We start from the raw sequence: 23420 nt of genomic DNA, 5'->3' as shown, positions 1-23420 counted from the left end.
TATCTACTGCGAGGATCGTGCATCATACGAATTAAATGACTATTTATTAAAAACGTGACTCATACAGTGCAAGTGCATTTCACCATATTTTTTCCTGAGCAAAGTGAGTATCGTTCAATTCATTTCTCAACAAAAATTATCGAGGCTGAGAAAATAAAAAAAATTTTCAATAATACACTTTTAACTTACTCTCGCAATAGAATTCCCCTCCTCTGCTCCAGAGCCCATTGTCTTGGCATTTTCTCAAGCCGGAACCGATGAGTTTATAGCCTTCAGTGCAGGAGAACTGACACTCTGTGCTATAGGGGTATTCTGTTGCATTCCCATTGCATCCGTGTCGAACACCATTGGCTGGTGGCATCGCAACAGGGCACATCACAACTAAAAATGTTAAAATTCATTTTAATCCTGTCTTAGGAGAAAAACTTTAGAGTATTTTAATTTCTTTTTCTGGAACTGATCAAAGAAAAAGAAAACTAAATATGTGGTAAATTAAATACCCTACGGAAATATGTTAACCGATCGAGTAAAATGTGACCTACGCTGTTCAATTAGCAAGTGGTTCCAGGGTCAAAATGCATTTATTAAGGAGCGAAGCGCGCAGGACGTTAAGGAAGTACGAAATACGCTTAAGCATTGCTTGAGACGCAGTGCTAGAAAAGTGTTATTTAAACTTTCATCTTTTTTCACATATTGTTTAACGCACAGCTAACGCACAGACAACTTGTTTTGTAACATCTTCATTTTCAAGACACATTCGCCAGTTACCCTAATATGCGTAAACAAAAATCGTCTTTTTTCCTTTGGACGATGCTGCTAATACAGGACGGGTGATCACTTAGAAAATGAACAACGTTTCTAGTAAGTACGCACACACGCAAAGAATGATAAAAATTGTTAAGAGGAGGGACACGTTTAAACTACGAAAACGCGTGCGGCCGTGTGGATGATAACATAGTTCTTAAAACGTTTCAAATAATTGATGTGGAAATTTTCCCACCGCGAGGCTGGAACCACTTTTTTTTTTTTTAATTAGGGGATTTTGCGTATTTATACTCATCCATGCTAACAAACAACACACTAAGACAAGAAACAAAGCTATTAGTTAATACTTCCTACTTGCCTAACATTAGGACGAGAGCATTTTTAATGCTGCATCAAATCAAAAGCAACACTTTCTGACCTCCTTGAGCTGTAGAAACCTACTTTCACAAACAAAGTCTTGCCCGCTCCAAGTTCCATTCCGTTGACATCTTCTTAAATGAGAACCAGATCCTACATAACCATTATCACATGTGAACTGACAGACTGTATCATATGTTGCAGTCTTTGGACATCCATATTTTGTTCCATGAGACGGTGGGGGCAACACTGGACATTCTGAAAACGGAATAAAAAGGTAACAGATAGTCAGATATAATAAATAGTAACATGGCTTTCAAAATCAAAACAAAACCAAAAATACATTATTTGTACCAAAAACCAAGTGAAGCAGCTGGAGAAAATTTCGCTTTCTTCAATTCTCCTTCATGACAACCGGATAGGCTAGTGTACATAATAAAAGTTCTAAAATCATAGATGTCAGTTGGACTCAACGCAAGAATTGTTATAATTTTTGTGTCAGAAATCGCGTTTAAAAACTTGTTTAAAAACGCTGCCGACACATTCCTCTTCTAACAAGAACAGTAGATGTAAGGAAAAGTTAGCTTTGGACCCTCTTCCTCATCTAAAGTTAAGTCTCTGTTTAAACTCTGTTAGCATGCATCAGATGGTCCCCCAGCCAGTCTCTATTTCGAATCGGTCAAAGTAACTTACAGAACCATAAGCCAAACCTGTTGCGTTTATTTTGTTGTCATATGCGACTACTCCTCTTGTTCCTCTTGAGCTGAATTTGAGAAAACCCATCAGTGTCCCATTAGAAGCATCTACCTTGTAAACACCATCCCTACCCCACTCAGTGACAAATAAATAAGATGAGGTAAATGTAATCCCAAAAAAGTTGCGTTGCCGAAACAAAAACTTTCTGTTATTGCCGTCATAATCAACAGATTCTATGATATACATCTTCTCATCGACCCAGTAAAGAAGCTGGTTTCGTCTATCAAGAGCAATACCACTTGGCCATGAGAGATTGGAGGTTACTATAGAAACACGCCAAGTTCCATTTAAAGACGATCTCTCGATTTTTGGAGGTCCTTTCCAGTCAGTCCAAAACATCAATCTGAAGAGAAAACAGCCGCAGAAATTAGCCCACACGCGATGAATGCTTCTCTTTAAGAATTCCTCAAAAAGGTGCACTTACTCGGTTTTCAAAGTATAGCTCGAAGGAGGAAGATAAGTTCAGAGGGTGCATCTTACTCCTTTTTCAGAATCGCATGCAATAGTTTAGAATAATGAAAATAGTAATATAGTAATATAGTTAGTAATATAGTTTATTTCTGACCATTTATAGCCTGAGGCTGAGTTACGGGTACAATTTAAGGTTGGCAGCCGCTTCAGTCCATCGATCTCACCTTCCCACCCATCCCGCCCCAGGGGAGGACATCCATCACACAGTAATCTCGTGTGTGGGAAATTAGCGTCTCCTAACCCAACCCTGCAGGAGACGGGACCTCCATTTAATCGTCCCTATCCAAGATGACTAGAATATCTAACCATTTCTTGATGTTATAGAAAGGTAGCAAATTCTTCCCAATTATTTTAAGACCCTAAGTGTTGGTCCGGCCGCGGCTCGAACCCTCGACCTCCCGCACAACAGTCCAGGGCCCTATCCATTGGGCTAACTGGGCGGCTTGGCTTACCGCGGTTGCCAATGATCGATGAGACCCTAAACTAGAACCCATAAAACTCATTTTGCAGAAAAAGATTAGTTATCTCCTGAGTACTCGACTCTTGTCATAAGAGAAAATCCATGGAGCCAATCAACTCCTCCCCGCTGTGTTATCAGTAAAACATGTCTCCAGTACAAAATTCAATACATTCTATGTGTAGACACAGGCAGCAACTCCTAGAAAGGCCTAACAGCCACACATGCAATATTGCAACGTTCATTTGTAATAAGATACCTTCTAAAGGCAAATAGTCTGGTTAGGATTCGTATCTGAAAAACACAGGACTATACACCTTGCGATATGAACATTTCTGGCCGAATTTATGAAAGAAAGTTCCCGCGGAAAAGTAACGGTGCTATAATAAAATAACAATAATAATATAATAATAATAAAATATTTATATAGGGCCTATCCTTTTCAGTGCTAAGCGCTTTACAATACTTTAAAAAGGACTAAAATCGTATACCTATATATATATATATATATATATATATATATATACATATATATATGTATATACATATATATATATATATATACATATATATATATATGTTATATATATATATATATATATAGGAAGTCTGCAAGTCGATTTTCGCGTGGAACAGTGCTCAATACGTTGAAGCAGAGCAGAATAAATATTATGAGAGGAAAAAAGGACGTAACTACATTTCCCGACAAGCCTGTTTCGTGAATCGCTTCACTCTTCAGGGGTTTAATCCCCTGAAGAGTGAAGCGATTCACGAAACAGGCTTGTCGGGAAATGTAGTTACGTCCTTTTTTCCTCTCATAATATTTATATATATATATATATAACAAGTTAAAAGGCCTCGAGCCAACAGTGACGCCGCGCCAGAAGGATCCAAAAGGATTCACAGTCCAAACCTCGATAAATGGTAGGAGAAGTAGTGTGGCACACGAGGACGGACAACTTCGAGCGAAGGAAGACATATACTCAATAAAAAGTCTAAAAAGTTTGATAAAAAACGTTTTGGTCCAAGACCTTCATCAGTTGTATTACAATGACTTACAAATTCCTTAAATAGATTTATATAGGGCGTGATGACACATATAAACAGACACAGTAATTACAACGCGAAAAATTATCACAATAAAAAGAAATGGAAAAATTGTCGAATCCACTGAAAATGTTAAGGAACCAGCGTTGACTTGAAAGGCGAGAATTGTACTAAAATTCCCAATTAACGCTGATACTGGGACCTTTGATGCCTGCCCAATTTGAAAAAATTCTCTGCATTAATTATAGTTTATTCTTTTTTTGGAGTGAAATTCTTGGCGCTTATTCAAGCCGAAGGGTGCCAGAGAGAACAGCTGTGCGCTCCAATATGCTTCTTTGGTAATTAGAAGTTTCTCGATGTTACCTGAATTGTTTACTGTTGCCTGCACTTGATCAATGCATTGGAATGAGAAATCGCTTAAATCATGTGGTGTTTTGTTAAAATGTACCGCTACTTCACAGGTCTTTTTCTTAGTGACCATAGCAGACTTGTGCTTGCGAAATCTAACTCTAAAGTCATTTGTTGTGGAACCAATGTATTGTATTCTTGCACGAAGCCAAATAAATTATGTTCTTAGAATAACAGGAAAGTTTCGATCGTATCTTGTAACTCTTGCCTGTTTGAAAACTTGCAAAGGAATTAGATTCAACCAAGAAGTTGCGACAAAGATCGCATCTTGTTCTATTACATTTAAAACATCCCTTGACCTCAGCAACCCTTTCGCTTTCAGTGTTAGGGCCATAACGGGATGGCGCCAGCAGTTCTTTAAGGTTTTTAGATTTGCGAAAGGATGCTATGATGGAATTTGAAGGAAAAAGCTCTTTTAACTTGGGATTGGATTCCAAAATACCCAGATGTTTCTTTAATGATGCGACTTACATCAGGTAAATTTGGATTAAATGTGCTCACAAATGGGAATAATTTCCTCTTAGATCTGGCATGAGTCCTAAGTAGATCACTTCTAGGTTTGGTAGAGGCCTTACGAAACTGGTCGTCCACTAATTTGGAAGGGTAACCCTGAATAACCAGATAACCCTTGTATTCGGTTATTCTCCGGACAAGAAAAGCTTGTTTGGAACAATTTCTTTGTAACCTCGTCGCCACACTGTAAGGGATAGCTTTGAAAACGTGATTAGGATGAGCACTTGATGGTGGGAGATACAGGTGACTATCAGTTGGCTTTGAGTAAACGTCTGTCCTAATAAAACCCTCGATAAGATGTAGAGTTAAATCTAGCACATGGAGCTCTTGTTTGGAAAAAACTAATTCGAATTTTATAGTGGGATACATCGAGGGTTTTATTAAGACAGACGTTTACTCAAAGTCAACTGATAGTCACCTGTATCTCCCACCATCAAGTGCTCATCCTAAACACGTTTTCAAAGCTATCCCTTATTTAGTACAATTCTCGCCTTTCAAGTCAACGCTGGTTCCTTAACATTTTCAGTGGATTCGACAATTTTTCCATTTCTTTTTATTGTGATACTTTTTCGCGTAGTAATTACTGTGTTTGTTTATATGTGTCATCACGTCCTATATAAATCTATTTAAGGAATTTGTGAGTCATTGTAATACAACTGATGAAGGTCTTGGACCGAAACGTTTTTTATTAAACTTTTAAGACTTTTTATTGAGTATATGTCTTCCTTCGCTCGAAGTTGTCCGTCCTCGTGTGCCACACTTCTTCTCCTATATGTATATATATATATATATATATATACATAATAACAAAAATAAGAAAATGGAGAACCTAGGATAGTTCATAAACTTGCTTAAAAAGAAAGGTCTTCAATCTAGATTTGAACTTGTTTACATCGTCGATTGATCTAATGTCAATAGGTAAATCGTTCCAAAGTATAGGGGCAATAACTGAGAAAGCCCTTAAACCATATGTCTTTAAGTTATAGGGTTTGATAATAAGACGCCACTTGTCTGAAGATGAGCGAAGGTACCTCGTAGGTTCATAAACATGAATTAGGTCAATCAAATAATCAGGAGCTAAATTGTTGAGTATCTTAAAACAAATAAGATTAATCTTAAAGATTATTCTTTGCTCCACCGGCAGCCAGTGCAGCTCTTTTAGAGTATCGCTTATGTGATCAAACTTACTTAAGCAAGCAATCACAAGTGCTGCAGCATTTTGGACACATTGCAGTTTGTTAATTTCATACTTGGGAAGTAGTCTCCATGCTTGGGAAGCCAATCAACTCCTCCCGGCTGTGTTAGCAGAAAAACATGTCTCCAGTACAAAATTCAGTACATTCTATGTGTAGACACAGACAGCAACTCCTAGAAAGGCCTAACAGCCACACCTGCAATATTGCAACGTTCCTGCAATATTGCAACGTTCCCTGCTACTTCTCTTTCCGCATGTAAATTGAAAAACCTATTACGATTTAGAATGATACTGCATGTACCTTAACCTTAATTGCACTCTCACCACCTAGCACTTTAGGGTAATAGACGGAACGCGCCTAATCACAGGTTTTCTCCCCCCCCCCCACCACTAAGGTCTCCCAGATTATTCTGCACAGAATTGTTGTTACAAACATATAAGGGGTCCCTCCCTTCATGGAGAATATACTTACCCCTCATATGGGTCGAGAGCAATTCCTGTTGGCCTATGAACTCTCGAAAACAAGACAATGTGTTGGTTATTACCATTGAAGTCTGATACCATTATCGTACCATTGGTTCCATCTGTTTCAGTCCAATATAACCGCAATGAGTTCCACTCCACTGCTAGTCCCTCACAATATGTGTCATTATGGATAACTGTAATGTTTGTGCCGTCCATGTTCGAACGCTTGATATTTCTTTCTCCCGCATCGCTCCAAAACATGTAACCCAGGTTGTAATGGTAGTCTACCGCTACAGCGTATGTTAAATTTGAAATGACCGAAAAATTCGCGTTATTATCGAAATCCAAAGCAAATATGCGGTCTGTATGAGCCAACAAAAGGCAGGGAGTGTTGCAAGGTAGCCTCAGCTCTAAGGAAAGTAGAATAATACAAGAAAAAAGCCACATCGAATTAGATTATGTAAATACAGGTAGCCTGAGAGCATGCAACTGAGGCTCTGCTACGAGAGTAAATTTCAACATCGAGAACAAAATAAAAAAAATATCTTTTCTATTAAGGGACTAAATCAAAGTATCGACGAGCTTCTTGCTCGTGTACTTTTTATAGCATTGTGGTGCAACATTTCTACTAGAAAATCGGGAATATTTCCTTGTCCTCCCTAAAATGCATGTGCTCTTTCAGCAAAGCTAAGAATACGAAAAAATGATTGCTTTAGTTGTACAGGCAGTTTGCAAAAATGCATGGCCACAATTTCCGCGGAAAGCTTCTGAGGAACAATTAACCGATTATCAATCAATCAATCAAAGTTTATTGTCTAACGTGAGGCATGGTTGCCCAATTGCCCGAGCCAGAGGCTCATGTATAAAACGGTAGACTATAAATTAACTATAATTAAAGGTATATTATTAGAAGTACTTAAAACTTTATAGGTAAAAATATATAAGTTTAGAGTACGAGTGATAATTGTAAATTGAACCTCCGAATCGGGTTTCTTTCGTATGACGAGGCATTATCGATAAGCTTGAACGTCAGTCGACTGATTTCCCGTTGTAGAGCGTAAGTTGCCTAGTTCTGTGAGTACCTCCAAAAACGAAAAGGAGACAGAGGAAAACGAGAGAGTTTTGGTATGTTTTGTTGACTTATCTAATCATGACGAGCTTTGTACGACTTTTAATTTCTTCACCCCTACCGATTTTGCGCTATCATAGCGCAAAGTCAGGAGGGGTCCAATTTTTCTTCACGTAGCATCTCTGCGGGGAAAAAATTTAATGAAGGATTTTCACAAGAAAGGTGTCGAGAAGTGAGGTTCGGCACATGGCTATCTATCAACAGATTTAATTTGACACGTCAGTCTTGACAACATTACGATCGAAGTAAGTATCGAGTGCGCTCTGCGCATCACAAAATGTAGAAAATGCATCTTTTCAATGTAAACAAAAATTACGAAACAGACGCCCATATTGAAGTGTGCGTCGTTTCCTTTATGTTGAGCCAAGCAGGAGCACTTTTAGTAAAGAAAACTTTGAGAAAAAGTAAGAATTATAAGCACGAACCTATGAGAGAATTATTAGCTAGTTCGAACATAAGAGTTCTCAAAGCCATTAATCAATCGATCGATGATACAGCGCGCGATAGTTGCTGTTCTTATCAGAGTAGGAAAACAGTAACTTTGGCACTTAGCAGAGCGTCTTCTTTCGTGGTTCCTGCTTCTACATTCAACAGTTACTTAAAGCCAGCTGAAAGATGCTACAAATTAACTTGCGAGATGGTCAATGTGGCAAAAAAATTAATTTGAAATTTTTTCACCCAGTAAAAAGGTTCAGCTATTCCTAAACTGGAAAAATATATATATTTTCTAAAACTGGCGTCTTGGCTGGATTGAGGTGTACTGCATTCTGAAGTATTAAGGATAAGGCTTCCATCTCTTATTTTGATAAATATTATTCGCCATAATTCCCAGACTAAAAATGTCACTAGCGACACTTAGTCCATGTTGTTCCTCTCTCAACGAGTTCTCCTTCATCGACGTGCTTCTGATTAAGGAACTCTGCCTCTGTATTTATTCGCCTGCGGCGATCTGCGATCTGCGATCTTTTCTTTCTATCTTTTCGTCTTTGCTTTTGCTTCTTTATTTGCTCTTTGTGAATTAGCCTCTCCTGCTCGTCGCTTTCGTCTTCTTAAAGAAATCGACAACGCACAAATAACTCGAAGTCGAACGCAACGCAAAGTCGCTAAACACTCGGAAAGTGACTCCTCTTTATTCAGGTATTTCATTGAGTCAACTTAACTGTAGAAAAATGCTGCTTTTGTGCTCTTTTTAAAGAGCACGTTATAACCTTAGAGATCGCTAAATTGCTGTGGAAACTTGACTGCGAAAGATAATCACTATTTAGATCTGGGTAGTGACCTGGAATTAATGGTAAATCTCATTACCTACCGCCGGCTTCAATACACATATCCCTTGTCGTAGCTTTCATATAATGAATCTCCGGTTTGAAACACACGCGTTTGACACTCGTGCCGGAAAGTAAGTTCTTCCGCTCCAAGAACGTGAATGGCTGGACGCGAAAACGGTGCTCATTAACTATGGCAGAAATCTACGTTACAAATTGCCAATTAAGCGCGAAACACATGACAACAATAAGGGCGTTAGAAAAGCATTACAACCAAAAGCATCCTTGTTGTGATACACCACAGGGTATCGTCTTTCCTAACTTGGGAAGTAAGCAGGCGCCAGTAGAGAAGCCGCAACTTGTAACTGGAATGGGTATACTTGAAAAGGCTGGCAGAATTCATGGTGCGTTTAAACTCTGCACATAACCCTGGAGTTCCTGGTCAGTACTAAAAAAACAAACTTGGATCAAACTCTTCAGCCTATTCGTAATCGTACCATTTATCTTTCTCCATAGGTTCTCAACAGTTCCACGTGTTATACGAGCTTAATTATTTCGTTGGGTCTTTGATCAATATTACTTCAGACAGCCGCTTTTTATCAGTGTAGCAAAGCAAGCAATGTTACAAGTTCGAAGGCTTTGCTCGAACGAAGTGCATCAGCGTCTGGAAAGTAATTTCCCCCGTAGGGGTTTTTTAACACAGTTTCAAGGCACGGCTGTATTGACAACGGCTCACATGCTCGCGCCCAGTATTGAAAATTGGAACAAAAATGGCCACTTGTCTTGATCCTCTATTCCGTATATTTTTACAAACTTTAAGAGAACTAGAACCCCCGAAAGCAGTTATTTGCAATGGTTGCAAGAGTAAGACTTGTGGCCCTCACTATGCCTTTCCATGTCATGTACTTTTTGTTACTAGGGAACGAACAACACTGGTGTATGTTTTGAGACCGAAAGAAGATCAAATAGCTTAATTCAAATGGCGACTGAAGTTATATACGCCCAGGAAATACAAGTCAGGGTTACAAGTCGTCCTGAGGCCATCTTGAAGCACTTCAGTGAGACGAGCGTTACTTTTAGTGTTTCCTTTAAATAATTTTATCATAACATCATGAAATTTTATTGTATTTTGTACGTCTCTGTGGACTTGACTAATACTTTAAAATTCTTTCGCAGCAAAATGATGCCACTTCACCTTTACAAATGTAAGACTTGACTTTTTTTAGTCATTTACCCAGCAAAGGACGTGCTACACTTAGTGGAGCTAAAGAGTGTAAACACCAGAAGCCACCCATATGGAAGGACAAAACTCTTCGTATGTCCTTTAAAACTTACAACCTTGGTGACGTTGAGCGAGCTCTGTCTGAGCAAGTTAAGGTAAAGTTGTGCTTGACAAAATCTTTCATTGGCTCCACAGAAATAACAAACGGTGTTGTTAATCTGTCGGGGCGTGCTGCCCTAGAAGCTGCAAAGAAAATGCAAAATTCCAAGAAAGCCTCTCTGCAGTCACAACTAGTCATAGATGTTGGAGAAGAAAGAACTACGAGATAATGTGAATTCATATGGTATCCAATTTTTTAGGGACTCAACAAATAGAATTGTGACAGTCAGAATTTATATGGGGAAAGCCCAGTCTATAAAATATATGCAAAGACTAGCAAAAACTAGCGATAAAAACCGACGTTTCGGTGTCATCATGACGCCATTGTCAAGGAGAAATAAAAAATGAAGTTTGTGGCAAGGTGTAACACTAAATTAGCATAAATATGTTACGAGCTAATTAAACAAATACTTTTGCGCGAATTGAATCGCTTTGCACGTTCAGAGTGGGTTTTAAGTCTCTGATGAAAAGCATTTCGTTCACCAAACAATCGAACTTGTTACTACACTTTTTCAGAATGCTAAAACGTTTCAGTAGGTCTTTCAGGACTTCGCTGTGCCGTTCGTGGTAGTGTTTATATATTGAAGATGCCTTTCGTTTATGTCCATCCACGCGTGTGTGTAAGTGTCCGCGTGTATAGCCCACATAACCCGCATCACACAGGTCACATGGAAATTGATAAACGACGCGTTGTTGGTTGACAATCTGTGGCTTGATTTCTCGTACTTTAAGATCTTGGCCAAGTACGAGAACTCAAGCCACAGATTGTCAACCAACAACGCGTCGTTTATCAATTTCAACGTGACCTGTGTGATGCGGGTTATGTGGGCTATACACGCGGACACTTACACACACGCGTGGATGGACATAAACGAAAGGCATTTTCAATATATAAACACTACCACGAACGGCACAGCGAAGTCCCGAAAGACCTACTGAAACGTTTTAGCATTCTGAAAAAGTGTAGTAACAAGTTCGATTGTTTGGTGAACGAAATGCTTTACATCAGAGACTTAAAACCCACTCTGAACGTGCAAAGCGATTCAATTGGCGCAAAAGTATTTGTTTAATTAGCTCGTAACATATTTATGCTAATTTAGTGTTACACCTTGCCACAAACTTCATTTTTTATTTCTCCTTGACAATGGTGTCATGATGACACCGAAACGTCGGTTTTTATCGTTAGTTTTTGCTAGTCTTTGCATTTCTAAATCTTTATTGATATAAAATATATGACAATGTAACTAAGAGACAAATATAATTTTATGACTCTTTTGACAACATAGCTTTTCTTTTCTCGCTTGCCTGCATGTTAATCTTTCTCAAAGCACTAAGAAATGTTACTCCAAGGTTTCCATCACAATAATACACCACCTAGATAGAAACAATATAGGCACTGAAGACTAACTATAGACATTCATAGTTACGTTGTATCGTACTACATACAGTGGATAAACATGTACATGTAGATGCCATCAAATGACACATTCAGTTTTTATTGTGGCTTAATTCTTGTTAAGACTGAAATATTTATATAAGGCAACCACTCACAATAATGGTTCAAATACATGTAGTATGAAAAAGACTTTTGGTCTCATCGTAGAATAGGTCACAACAATATTACTTTGCTTGCTTTAAGTAGTTGAATAAAGACAGAATTGGTCATGTTAAGTTCATTAATATAATTTCCACTTTTGTGTGCAAATGAGAACCACATGAGAAAAATTACCATACAGTCATCACTAGATAGATAAGCCAAGCTCCTTTCCTGTTTCAGGCAAGCCAAGCAGTGATCTCAACATTTATTCACTAAAAAAAATATGATAACAAAGAACCAAAATTTTTCATGTGATCTTACCATGTTAGTGCCTGGCAATCACCTGTAAAAATTAGACTTCCACAGAGTCCCAGCTTAAAATAGGTGAGCCTTTTGTCTGCTCTAGAGAACTAAAGTTCCAAAATTATTGTCATCTGGTTACAAATTAGGATATTATCAATCAAAATATAGACTTGTTCATGTGTAATTACATTTATTTACCATTTTAGTGCCCAAGAAACACCTGAGGATAAATTTCCCACAGAGTCACAGCTTGAAAAGCCAAGTTCCTCTGCTGTTTTAGGCAAGCCAAACGGTGATATCAGCAGTTTTTCGTGCTCGAAAAACTAATTTCAAAAATGGTTCAAGTAAAATTAATATCATTTTAATGCCCTAGAAACACCCAAGAATAAATTTCCCACAGAGTCACAGCTTGAAAAGCCAGGTTCCTCTGCTGTTTCAGGCAGGCCAAACAGTGATACCAACAGTCTTTTACTCAACACAAATTAAATTAAATAATGGCTCATGTGGAATTAATAACACTTTAGTGCCCAAGAAATACCTGAGGATAAATTTCCCACAGAGTCACAGCCTGAAAAGCTAGTTTCCTCTGCTGTTTCAGGCAGGCCAAATGGTGATACCAACAATCTTTTACTTACTACAAACTAACTCCTATAATTAGTTTGAAAGGGAAAATTTACCATTTTAGTGCCCAAGGAACACAGAGCTGCAGTTTGAAAAGCACAGTTCCTCTGCTGTTCCAGGCATGTCAAACACTTACCAAAGTTTCCAGTTCAAATATTTTGTTCCCAAAAGGCACCTGGAGATTTCATTTCTCACAGAGTCACAGCTTAAAAAAGCCAAGTTTCTCTGTTACTTCAGGAAGGCCAGACAGTAACTGAAATTGAAAAGGACAATTATTAACACTGACAGTGAATTATTTGAATAGTGCAAAAGTAGTAGCTACATGTAGTGGCCCATTCCATATAAAAGAAAAAAAACTCAAAAAGAAGCCCATTTAATGATCTGAATCATTAACTGCTCTCTGTCAACTGTTCAAGAGTTTACTTGCTCAAGCTATCTTTTGGATCAGACATAATATCTTGATTAAGGTTTTGACTTCAAATAGTATCCACATGTATCCATCCAAAGAGGAAGGCTGTTAAGAATACAAAGGGGAATGGTATCTCAATTGCTAAAATTTGTAAAGGAACAAAGTGGATATTCCAAGGGTAGGTGGCTCACACCAAAAACCTTCTGAAGGGGATATGGGGATGCCTGTTTTCTAGAAACATTGACACTGCTTAGCCCCAAGTTTTGTTTGTTTTATCTGTTTGTTTTTTTTTTTTTTTCGGAAAAGAATGTTCAAATTACCCTTAATTCATGACATAACAAACAGAGTTCAACACTGAGTCCATGCCCAGCTAGCACAAAATTTTCTTCATTGACTTCTTCAAGAAGCATGTATAGTCAAATGTAACTAAGAAAAAAATAAAAGTAAAATAATAATTTACAAAAATTAATTTTAATGATATACCTAGACCTGAAAAGGTTAATTAAAAGTAATTTTTTATGTGAAGCATAATCCAGTCTGAAATGCAACCTTTAAAGTTAGCTTTGTAATGTTTACCATCAACAGTGAAGCCCTCTTCTTCCGGAACTTTATTCTCCTCATTTAGCCAAACAATCAACTTCTTCAGTTTGCTCCTGAGAAAATTGAAAAAAAAAAAGTCCAGAGTAATTCTACGTTTGAGTTTGGATTATCAATTAACAGTTACCCATTACCTGTGATAGGGAATGATAAAGAAGTTATATGCACAGTATAACAAAATCAAACTCTACTAACTTTTTCTCAGCAATTGCAATTGGATAAACAGCCAGAGCTAGCACTCTATTAAAAACCACAGAGCCCTTTGCCAGTTGTGATAGCTAAATCAATTGGAACAATTCCAGCAAACACTTTTTCTCTCCCTGCAGTACAAACAAACAGTGTTATCATTATCAGCAGCAGCATAATGTAGTACATCAGTGTATGTGCACAAATTAAAAGTGGATTTAAATGTTCATCTTAGATTCAGCCATTTAGATAACCCAAAAATTTTCCTTACCTGTAAGAGGTCTTCCAGTTCGTTTCATGAATAAACGAGGTCCTATCGATTTATCCAACTTCTGCAAATCTTTAAGCGGTCGCTTTATATCTGAAAAAGAGACAGGCGCTACCACTGTGTCGGCTACTGTAGCAGGCGTAGATAGTGGCGTCTCCAATCCAAGCGATCCAAGCTGTCTTGAGTTGCCGCGAAAATTCGATCTTCCCGCCATCTCTGATTTAAACTGGTGAGAATTTAACAATTCCCTCACCAACCTAAATTGATCTGAAGCAACCACTAGCTATTCAACGAAATTTTTTCGCCGTAACGCTCTTCTAATTATTCTGAAGAGGGCTGAAACAATAACAGTGTCCTTCTTTCGCGACGAACCAACCCACGGTGGGTCGACTTGTCCACCATTTCCATCGACCAGATCGCGGACGCATACTTCTGCAATGTCCTCAATCACTCCTCATGAACTCTCTTGATTTACAAAACCAGTCGTTTGATACAGTATGCCAAATTTTGCCTGGATCGAGCGACAGTCCGAAAATTCGGCGAAGAGGATGTAGCTCCGCTGCCATATCTCGTTCGCGCCAAAGTATTTTGTATTACGCCCGACGAAGCACTTTGTTATATATTAAGTGTAATTAGAGTCGACAACAAACCATTTATGAATACATGATCTGGTTTTCATTTGTACAGCGCATCAAGATATACTTGGCACCTTCATCTACCACAAACTGTGCAGTCATGACAGATCTGTAATTTTGCTAATTCGATTTTCTTCACTACCCCGGAAATTGGAACGCATACCCAGCTGTGAATTTCAAAGTCGCATAAAGCTCGTCATGAAACACGATCATCCCAGCTCTTAAGTGAGCTTCTAGAAGGTGATATGATGTGCTTATTCTGAGCAGTTCAATCCTTCTAAATGCTACAAAATATCTGTTTTCCGTAGTAGATCCCCGGTTGTTAAAGACTACACTCTTTACAACCAAACCCTGGTATCTGTTCGACAACATCATTATTTAGGTGTTTTGCTGTCCAGTGATCTGCGGTGGAACTCTCATGTGGACAAGATTGCTAAAAAGGGGAACTCTTCACTTGCGTTTGTGAAAAGGAACTTGTATGCCTCCTGTGAAGAAACTAAACGTGCAGCATATGTATCACTTGTCAGGCCACATTTAGAGTATGCGTCTGCAGTATGGGATCCTTATAGACAGAATCAAGTGGAGAAACTAGAAGCTATCCAAAGTCGCGCAGTGAGATTTATTAAACATGATTATAGTTATAACACCAGCGTGTCCAATTTGAAGAAATCCCTATCTTTGGATTTACTAAGCGAGAGAAGAAAATCCCATCGTTTACAAATTTTCCATAAATCTGCGAACAATAGTATTGCTTTGCCTATCCCGTCTTATTATCAATTGTCTATTAGGAAAACTAGAAATTACTCGACGAATTCATTTATTCATCCACCTGTACATCATGATTACTACAAGTACAGTTTCTTTCCGAGATCTATAAGGGACTGGAACTGTTAATCACCTGGAACTAGATCACTTAACTTTTCAGCTTTTTGCGGTACAAAATTTTTCTAAGTTTTTATTTTTAAGCATAGCTATATTGTTAATTACATATTTTATTTATTTATTATTTTTATTAGCTACGTTTATATTTTTATCTTTTATCTCTTCTTGATGTGTAATAGCGTTGAAGAGTAATAAAGTAGAAGTAGAAGTAGAAGTAGAAGCTTATCCTGTGAACGTTTTCTCCGGAAAGAAATATGGTTTTCCACTCGTTCTTCAAGTTGGCACTCTATAGGGGTTTATTACTCTAGTAATGAAGAGCCTGTCGCCAGTTCGCAACAAAATTGCTGTGTAATTGGAACAGCTTTAACTTATAATATTCGCTGATTGTTTTTTTCAATCGATTTGACTGAGATTTGGAGAAAACGTCTGTAACGGCTAACGCAGTTTGCGATTTAAAATTCATTAAGTTTTCTGTGACTTCTGCGCTGCATTTCCTCTCACTTTAAAAGTTCCTATTATAGCTGTCTAATTTGGTCTTGCTGTCATTTTTTAATTTCATTCAAGTTTTGTTCTAACTATAGCTTATTCTTTTAAGATAATACTTAAATTACACTCATGCAGAGTTTTTTTAATTTCATTCATATTCCATCATGAAATCCGTTTGAAATTGCAAGTGATTTCTAATATCCCTTTTCCGCCCTTTGCACTTCGTGAGAGGTGTGAATATCAACTAGAAGCGCAAAATACTGTTTACGTGTACTGCTGATTGCAGCTCCAATTGGTTTGATGGTCCTTGAAGTTAATGTCACGCCATTCCCGGCTGTAGATCACCTGATTTGAATTTCAACTGCTTAAAATCACATATATAAAGTAAACAAATCAAACAAGTTGGAATCAACCTTGAGGAGCATTCATTAGCTTTCATTCAGTTGGCTCTTTGCGAGGCCAGTTAGTGCTACAAGTTCACCGTTAAACCTCTTCTGTTCTTTTTCAACCTAAATTTCCCATGCGACTAATTCAAAAGCTTCTCACCTGTAATGTGGGACCGTTCTAGTTACAAAAAAATCCATTCCGTATTTTAGTTGATCACAAAGCGTTAGAAAAATAGACAGCCCTCGCTCAGAACAGCTTTCAAAATAGTGATCTCGTTCAAGTTTATGCATGCCATACATGTACACATCATTAATATAACAGAAGATCGAGGAATATTTTACCTCGAGCCGTTAATTAAGCAAAGTCGGTAATGTTCTTCGCCTGGTCCGTAGGAACTAAGGAATCACTTTGTTTGTTAAACAATAAGAAACTCTTACGAAGAAGTATAATTACTAGTATGTTAGCTTTATCTTGTCCTCGAAATCCTTGAGAATTTCGCAAAGATATGGCATAAATGTTTCTCGCCAAGTACTATATCACTAGAAAGTAAGATAAACCTGCACTCACTCCTGTCAACATTACTGACAAATGTACACATTACACACTTTTAAAATTCAGCCTCGAAGCTCATTCGAGTAGATCAATGAAAAACCACCTCAAAAGTTTTAGTTACATTTTCTTTGATCATCTGACCTCACATATTTTCTAAAAATATAACTTTCAAGTAAATTATGACCTTAATCTGATTGTCTTGCGTAAATGTAACGCGATCGTGTGTATCATTGGCTCATTAACAAGATCGAATTGCACTTTAACCGAGTTAAAGCTACCCCTCTGCTCTCTGAGAATTCCGTCTAGATAGTTTCAGCGGACTGTTCGGCAGAGAACGGTCTGCTAAAATGGCCACAGCGTATGGTAACTGAGATATTTGGTAGATTTCATGGTTCCTCTGGACTTTATGTGAGCCAAATGTTATGTAACTCTAACAGCGACTACTGCATATCTAAAGGTCAATAACATACGTACGTTTCTGATGGAAATCAAGTAATGATCAATTCAAAAGCCTTTCCTCGCCAACACATAATAACGTGGCATTCGGGCCACATTATCTGTGACATTTTCTGTTCTTGATAACTTGACTGCCTTGTATGCAAACTCGCGCCATACATGCTGTTAATAAAAATCTTGTTAGGGTTTCTTAAGAACCTTATCTTTTATTAAGGAACTAAGGCTCTGTTTATAATAATATGCAGTAATACGGAAATATCTTCGTATTATTTAACAGGTTCGCATGGTTTTCAACAAGTAATTATAACTAGCAAAGCGTGATTACCCCGAAGTGTGTCAACTAACGTATGAAACGTGATTACATACGTAAGGAGTACGACCAAACAAGATCATAATAACACAATCGGTTAATGCGACGTTATAGTCAGGTCACACACGCACTCACTATTCATGCTCACCTGAGGAACCAAACAGCTTGTGAAAACCGGCAAGGATTTGGAAAGTTATGAAACTCTCACAAAAATTTCCGAGTCTTTTCATAGTTTCAGCCTCGTGGTGTACTCAAGTTAAAGCTTAGCATGGTTTCCGTATAAACGTGCCATATTTCATCATGCATGCAAATCTCAACAGCTTGCGCATGCCCCGGGCTGTTAGATGAATAACGGCCTGTTCGTTAGGGTTTGGAATAAATACATTGATATTTCATTAAGTATACTTCGCTCTCAAATAGTTCTTCCCTTTCCTTTCCTTTTCATCTCATTCGAGTCCTTTTCGTTTTTTCAAGAAGTTGATACAAATAATTCATTTCACAGAAAATCTAAGAGTTGGACATACCACTTCATTATCATTCTTGCTATACAAGTGACTTCAAGCACTTTGTTTGATAACCCTTGATAACCCTTCAATTTGGGAAGTCAACTGTATCGCAATTATGTTATTCAATACCACAATCTGTGATACCAAATTCGGTTTAGAGAAAGAAGAAAACAAATTTATATATAGATTTGGTGTGAAAGGTTCGCTTTGGGCACGATCGAAACTGGTAATTTTAATTCTGCCTTGCTTATTTGATGCATCTCATGCAGTGATCCGTTAATGACGCACAAAAATGATGAAAGCTGCGAAAATTGTTCACCTTACTATTGATTTATGGCCCAAATAAAGGATAAAACGTCATGCGACTTCTTCGTCAATACTCAAACGAGAGTTTTCAAGTATTCAAAAGAAAGGAAGTGGTTTGAAATATCATGAATTTGCAATATTTACAAGACTGTTTTTCTTTCATATATTTGAGATCAGAGATTGCATGAGGTTTTTTGTCGGATATGTCAGAAAGTCGGGTTCCTAAATTATCACCAAGTAACTTTCCTATAGATGTAGATGAACTTTTTTCTAAACTTTTAAAACCCAGAGATATTCTGTTGCGTTTGACTTTAAGCTCTCTTAGCCAAGAACTATTTGAAGTAGTGTGAAGTAGTTTTTATTACTGAGAAACAATAAATTCGATAACACGTTCAAGAAACTTCCGGAAAAAAGTCGCAACAGAAATTCAGAACTAAACCTGCAGTTAAAATCAAACTGCAGGCATAGATACATACCATGATAGCTTGTGAGAACTAGAAAGAATACGAAGGCGCTATTCAGTATACGAATACTAAATGTCAGTAAACTCGAAACTGCCAAAGAAAAGGTATGTGAGATATAGAGTTTGTAAAGACTTCTGTAGAAATAAGATTCTTAACGTACGCCGCGTACAGTACAGGTCCGTACAATATTAATGGACTGAATTTTAAACGAACGGATAAAATAAAAAATCGTTTGGTAGTAAAACACCAAGTAGATATTAACATGCTTTAGCTTGCAGAGGTTGGGAACTTTTCTATTTGTTTGTTAAGTTGTTCACTGTAGTCAGAGCACTGTTCCAAATGTTCAAAACATTAATTTGGAGTTCTGATAAAGTGGCGAGTTCTCGAGATTAAATTAATTTCCTTACGTATCTTAACGAACCGTTTCAAATAAAGCTTGTTTGATCAAATATCTGCAACATCATGGAGAAAAACACAAAGCGATGGGTCCAGCTTATTTTACCCAGAAATGTATGAAAATTAGGGAAATTTGTCTTGGTAAGGGCACCAATACTTTTTAGTTTTCTCATTAAATCCCTCTGACTACTCAATATTGTTCATAACGTTAAGATTTAGTGTTAAATAAAAGAAAAGCATCTTCTGCCATTAGTGTTAAGTAGATCAGGAACGCCCGCACTCATTTACTCAATCAATAAACCGCCTCCCGCTTAGCTCAATTGGTTAGAGCGCCGGATTGTGTTGTGCGGGAGGTCGAGGGTTCGAGCCCTGGCCGTACAAATACTCATGGTCTTAAAATAGCTGAAGAGAATTTCCTACCTTTCTATAATATCAAGAAGTGGATAGATATTTTAGTCTTCTCGGATAAGGACGAATAAAGCGTAGGCCCTATCTTCTGCAGGGTTAGGGGTAGGAGACGTTAATTTCCCACGCACGAGATTACTGTGTGATGGATGTTTTCCCCTGGGGTGGGATGGGTGGGAGTTACACATTTAAATCAGCTGAGTGCTGAACTGGGCTCCCTGTATAAATATTCGCAAATAAAAATACAAATAATTCAAATATAATCGGCTTTGAGGCGTAACAACACTAAATGCGGATGGGAGTTAAATTAAATCTTATCCTGGGTTCTCTTACCTTGATATAACTTTTTCAGTTCATTTACTGACAATCATTTGAAATTCTCCCTCTCTTGTCAGACTGCGTCACCTGCCTAAAAGTTCGTGTTTTTCTAAATGAACAACATATCGCCAAAACTGCATAAAGCTGTAAAAGAAAAGAAGCTCAGCAGAAGATCAGAATTTTTTAAACATCTATTGAATACCGTTAAACCTACCGGTATCACCTTAAACTCGTTACCAACATTAAGAAAACTGATTAATGGGAAATGTATCAATAATTGGCATTGAACACATAACAACAATCAAAAAACGCTCTTTCATCGTAGGTCAATTGTTTCATGCACAGATGCAGAAGATCAATCGACATAAGCAATACATAGTAATTACACAGAGATGGTAGATCGAGTATTGCGATCTACAAGCACTGTAAATAAGACTATGGACAATCCTGTATCGACTGGTGATCGAGAATCGTCAAGTCATTGCAGTTCACAACAGTGCATCGACTGATTCACGTACAGATGCATTTGATGGACCGCGTATACATAACAAAGAATACTGCGAAGTATTGACGATCCTGTGTAGGCTCGTATCCTATGATCGTTACAATATTGCGTCCTACAATCGTACATCGATCGATCCATCCATCTGCAAATAAATTACAACGACTGCAAAACTATAACATAGACTGCCGCAGCGATTTAGATGGACTGCATACCCATAAAAAGGAAAACTGCAACGATTTTAGATCGATTGTAGCGATCTACAATGATTGCGAATCCCAGTCGACGATCCTTTATCGGCTTGTGATCTAAGATCGTCAACTCATTACATTTTACGATCGTGTATCGATTGATCCATCCATGTAGGGATGAGTTTAATCCACTGAAGAGCCACAACAAATACTATTGCAACGACTTTGATCCACTCTAGCGATCTATGATAATTGCAAGCAATAAAATCTGTTGACGATCCTGTATCGGCTGGCAATCCACGATGGTCGAATTCTTGCGTTTTACGATCGTACATCGATGATCCATTTACCGATAGATAACATGGACCGTATAGGCATAGACAAAAAAGATGCAACGTTGTGCGAATCACTGATAAAACACTTTGACCTTGAATCGTTTCATGATCAAGAACGCCAATCGAAATGATGTGCAGAATTCTCTAATGATCAATTTTTAAATTTTCATGATTCCAATTGTTCTCAGATCTTATACCTGCACACTGAAGATCTATCCCAGTCCAGGTTGCATTTTCTGTACATCTCCTCACTGTTGAACCAGTTGCTACAGATCCATCCTCACAAGAGAACCTGCATTCTGCGCCATATAACATCTCCGTCGTATTGGTGTTACATCCCAAGAGTACACCATTGGTCGGTAGTGATAACACTGGGCAGGCGATCACTGAAAAAAGATGTTGATGGATGTTTTCAACCGCTCTGGTGAGTGCGTTCACAAGAGTTCCATGTGGAGGATTGGAAAGGAAGTATTTGAGGGACGAAAGTAAATGGATGCGATCAACCTTTTAAAGTAAAAAGCTATAACATAATTGATAAGTTTTTGTTTGGTTGGATTTTTTAGCTCTTATTTTCGATGAATAAGTTTAATATTGCGTACTTACCTTCACATCGAGGTTGCATGCCGGTCCATGATCCATCTTTATCACACCACCTGACTGCTGAGCCAATCAAGTTCAAGCCTCGTTCGCAGGTAAACTGACAAGCGTTGCCAGGTAACGGGCTGCAAGAGCCGTTCGTTCTCATACTGGGAGGAAGTTGAAGAGACTCACATAGTATTCCTAGAGAATAAAAACAATGAAATTACGAGAAAAACAGTCTTTGGCGCATTGTTAAATTTTTTTCTGTGTCGGACGCTTAAGGAAAGACTCTTGTTGAAACCATTTCTATATCACAGTTCACCAGATGTATTTGAGCACTTTTCTTTCCGGGTAAAGTGAGTATCGTTCAATTTATTTCTCGACAAAAATCATATTGAGTCTGAAATATTTTTCAAACTTACTCTCGCAATAAAATTCCCCCCCTCCGCTCCAGAGCCCGTTGTCTTGGCATTTTCTCAAGCTAGAACCATTTGGTGTGTAACCCTCAATGCAGGAGAACTGACACTCAGTGCTATATGGGTATTCTGTTGCATTCCCAGAGCATCCTTGTCGAACACTATTGGCTGGCGGCATCGGGAGAGGGCACATCACAACTGAAAAAGGTAAAATGCATACCTATCCTGTTTTATAAGAAATACTATACAATTATTTAATAACATTTTTCTGCTAAGAGGCATGGGCGAACGGCATATAGCGTACCTTTTTGCCATGGAAATACAATACTTTTTTAATGAGAATGCAAATAGTACAAGCATATCTTCGCCATCCGACATCATTTAATTTCAATTCCTATTAGTTATTGTGTGCTGTTTCGTGTTTGTAGAAAGTAAAGTGTTACATTTTCAATCATCATTAAGAGATGAATGAATTGCAGAATATTTAAAGTGTAAACATTGGTAGGTAATTCGAATTCACCTTCACAGGTCGGTACAGAGTCGTTCCACACTCCAGGATGTTGGTTACCAGGGGCAACACACGTTATCACTGATGATCCATTCAAACGATAACCAACAGGACAAGAAAAGTTACATTTTGTTCCATGCTGATTACCACAATAACCCATGCTAAGTGGACCTCCTGGGTCGATGGTCAGTGATGTACAATTAATGACTAGTAAAAGAAGAATGATGCATGGTCATTAAGACACTTATAGCAATTCCCAAAGCAATAACCGTTACGGTTTTCATTAGTTGGGATTTAGTCAAACGGACTATTTCCACAAAACAGACATAAGCTGTGCTTTTTCCTGGAGAGTCGGCAAACTCAAAATCAATGAGTGTGGTTCGAGTGCATTTTAATGTATTCCTTACTTGTGTCACTTATTCGAGCCATACTGGCCATTATAGTTCACCACTAAATTTTCTCCGGTTCTTATTGGTTTAAATCGATCACGTGACGCGATAGTGTTCATCCGTGGAGGGACACTACCAGTCCATAGTGCCCGCCCGCGGAAAATACCCGAATGGATAGTACCCGTCCGCGGAAAAGACCTGGATTGATAGTACTCATTCGTGAAAAGTTTTGAATAGTTTGACGGCCGCGAAGTTAGGCAGATCGGA

The 23420-nt window shown here is 38.0% G+C and overlaps 2 protein-coding genes across 3 annotated transcripts in view; both read right to left on the bottom strand.

The window, feature by feature from the left end:
- Positions 1-261: 261 nt before the first annotated feature.
- LOC111332481 (low-density lipoprotein receptor-like) lies at positions 262-20177 on the bottom strand. 2 transcript variants are annotated; one of them, XM_088760644.1, is made up of 6 exons: positions 17987-18463; positions 6442-6844; positions 1833-2221; positions 1207-1380; positions 769-837; positions 262-381 (listed from the first exon to the last, which is right to left on the bottom strand). In XM_088760644.1, exons 1-5 carry the CDS (start codon positions 18066-18068, stop codon positions 770-772), a joined length of 1116 nt encoding a protein of 371 aa, XP_088616770.1. In that variant the 5' UTR covers positions 18069-18463; the 3' UTR covers positions 262-381; position 769. The 2 variants fall into 2 exon arrangements, 1 of the variants encoding a protein (XP_088616770.1); XR_016001456.1 differs by lacking the exons at positions 262-381; positions 769-837; positions 1207-1380; positions 1833-2221; positions 6442-6844 and adding exons at positions 11591-12923; positions 13656-17523 and having other exon boundaries at positions 17987-20177.
- A 222-nt stretch (positions 20178-20399) lies between these two features.
- The window catches only part of LOC111332483 (sushi, von Willebrand factor type A, EGF and pentraxin domain-containing protein 1-like), a 92446-nt gene continuing 89425 nt past the window's right edge, over positions 20400-23420 (bottom strand). The window contains exons 32-35 of the mRNA XM_088760618.1: positions 22777-22971; positions 22263-22454; positions 21865-22041; positions 20400-21647 (exon numbers count right to left, since the gene is read on the bottom strand). Coding sequence (XP_088616744.1) covers positions 21406-21647; positions 21865-22041; positions 22263-22454; positions 22777-22971 — 806 coding nt within the window. The 3' untranslated portion in view covers positions 20400-21405. The remainder of the gene's footprint in view (positions 21648-21864; positions 22042-22262; positions 22455-22776; positions 22972-23420) is intronic.

The sequence above is a fragment of the Stylophora pistillata genome, chromosome 5 (assembly GCF_964205215.1).
Source record: "Stylophora pistillata chromosome 5, jaStyPist1.2, whole genome shotgun sequence".
Classification (NCBI taxonomy): Eukaryota; Metazoa; Cnidaria; class Anthozoa; order Scleractinia; family Pocilloporidae; genus Stylophora; species Stylophora pistillata.
Note: the sequence above shows the minus strand (reverse complement) of the source record. Positions and strands in the feature narration are given on the sequence as shown.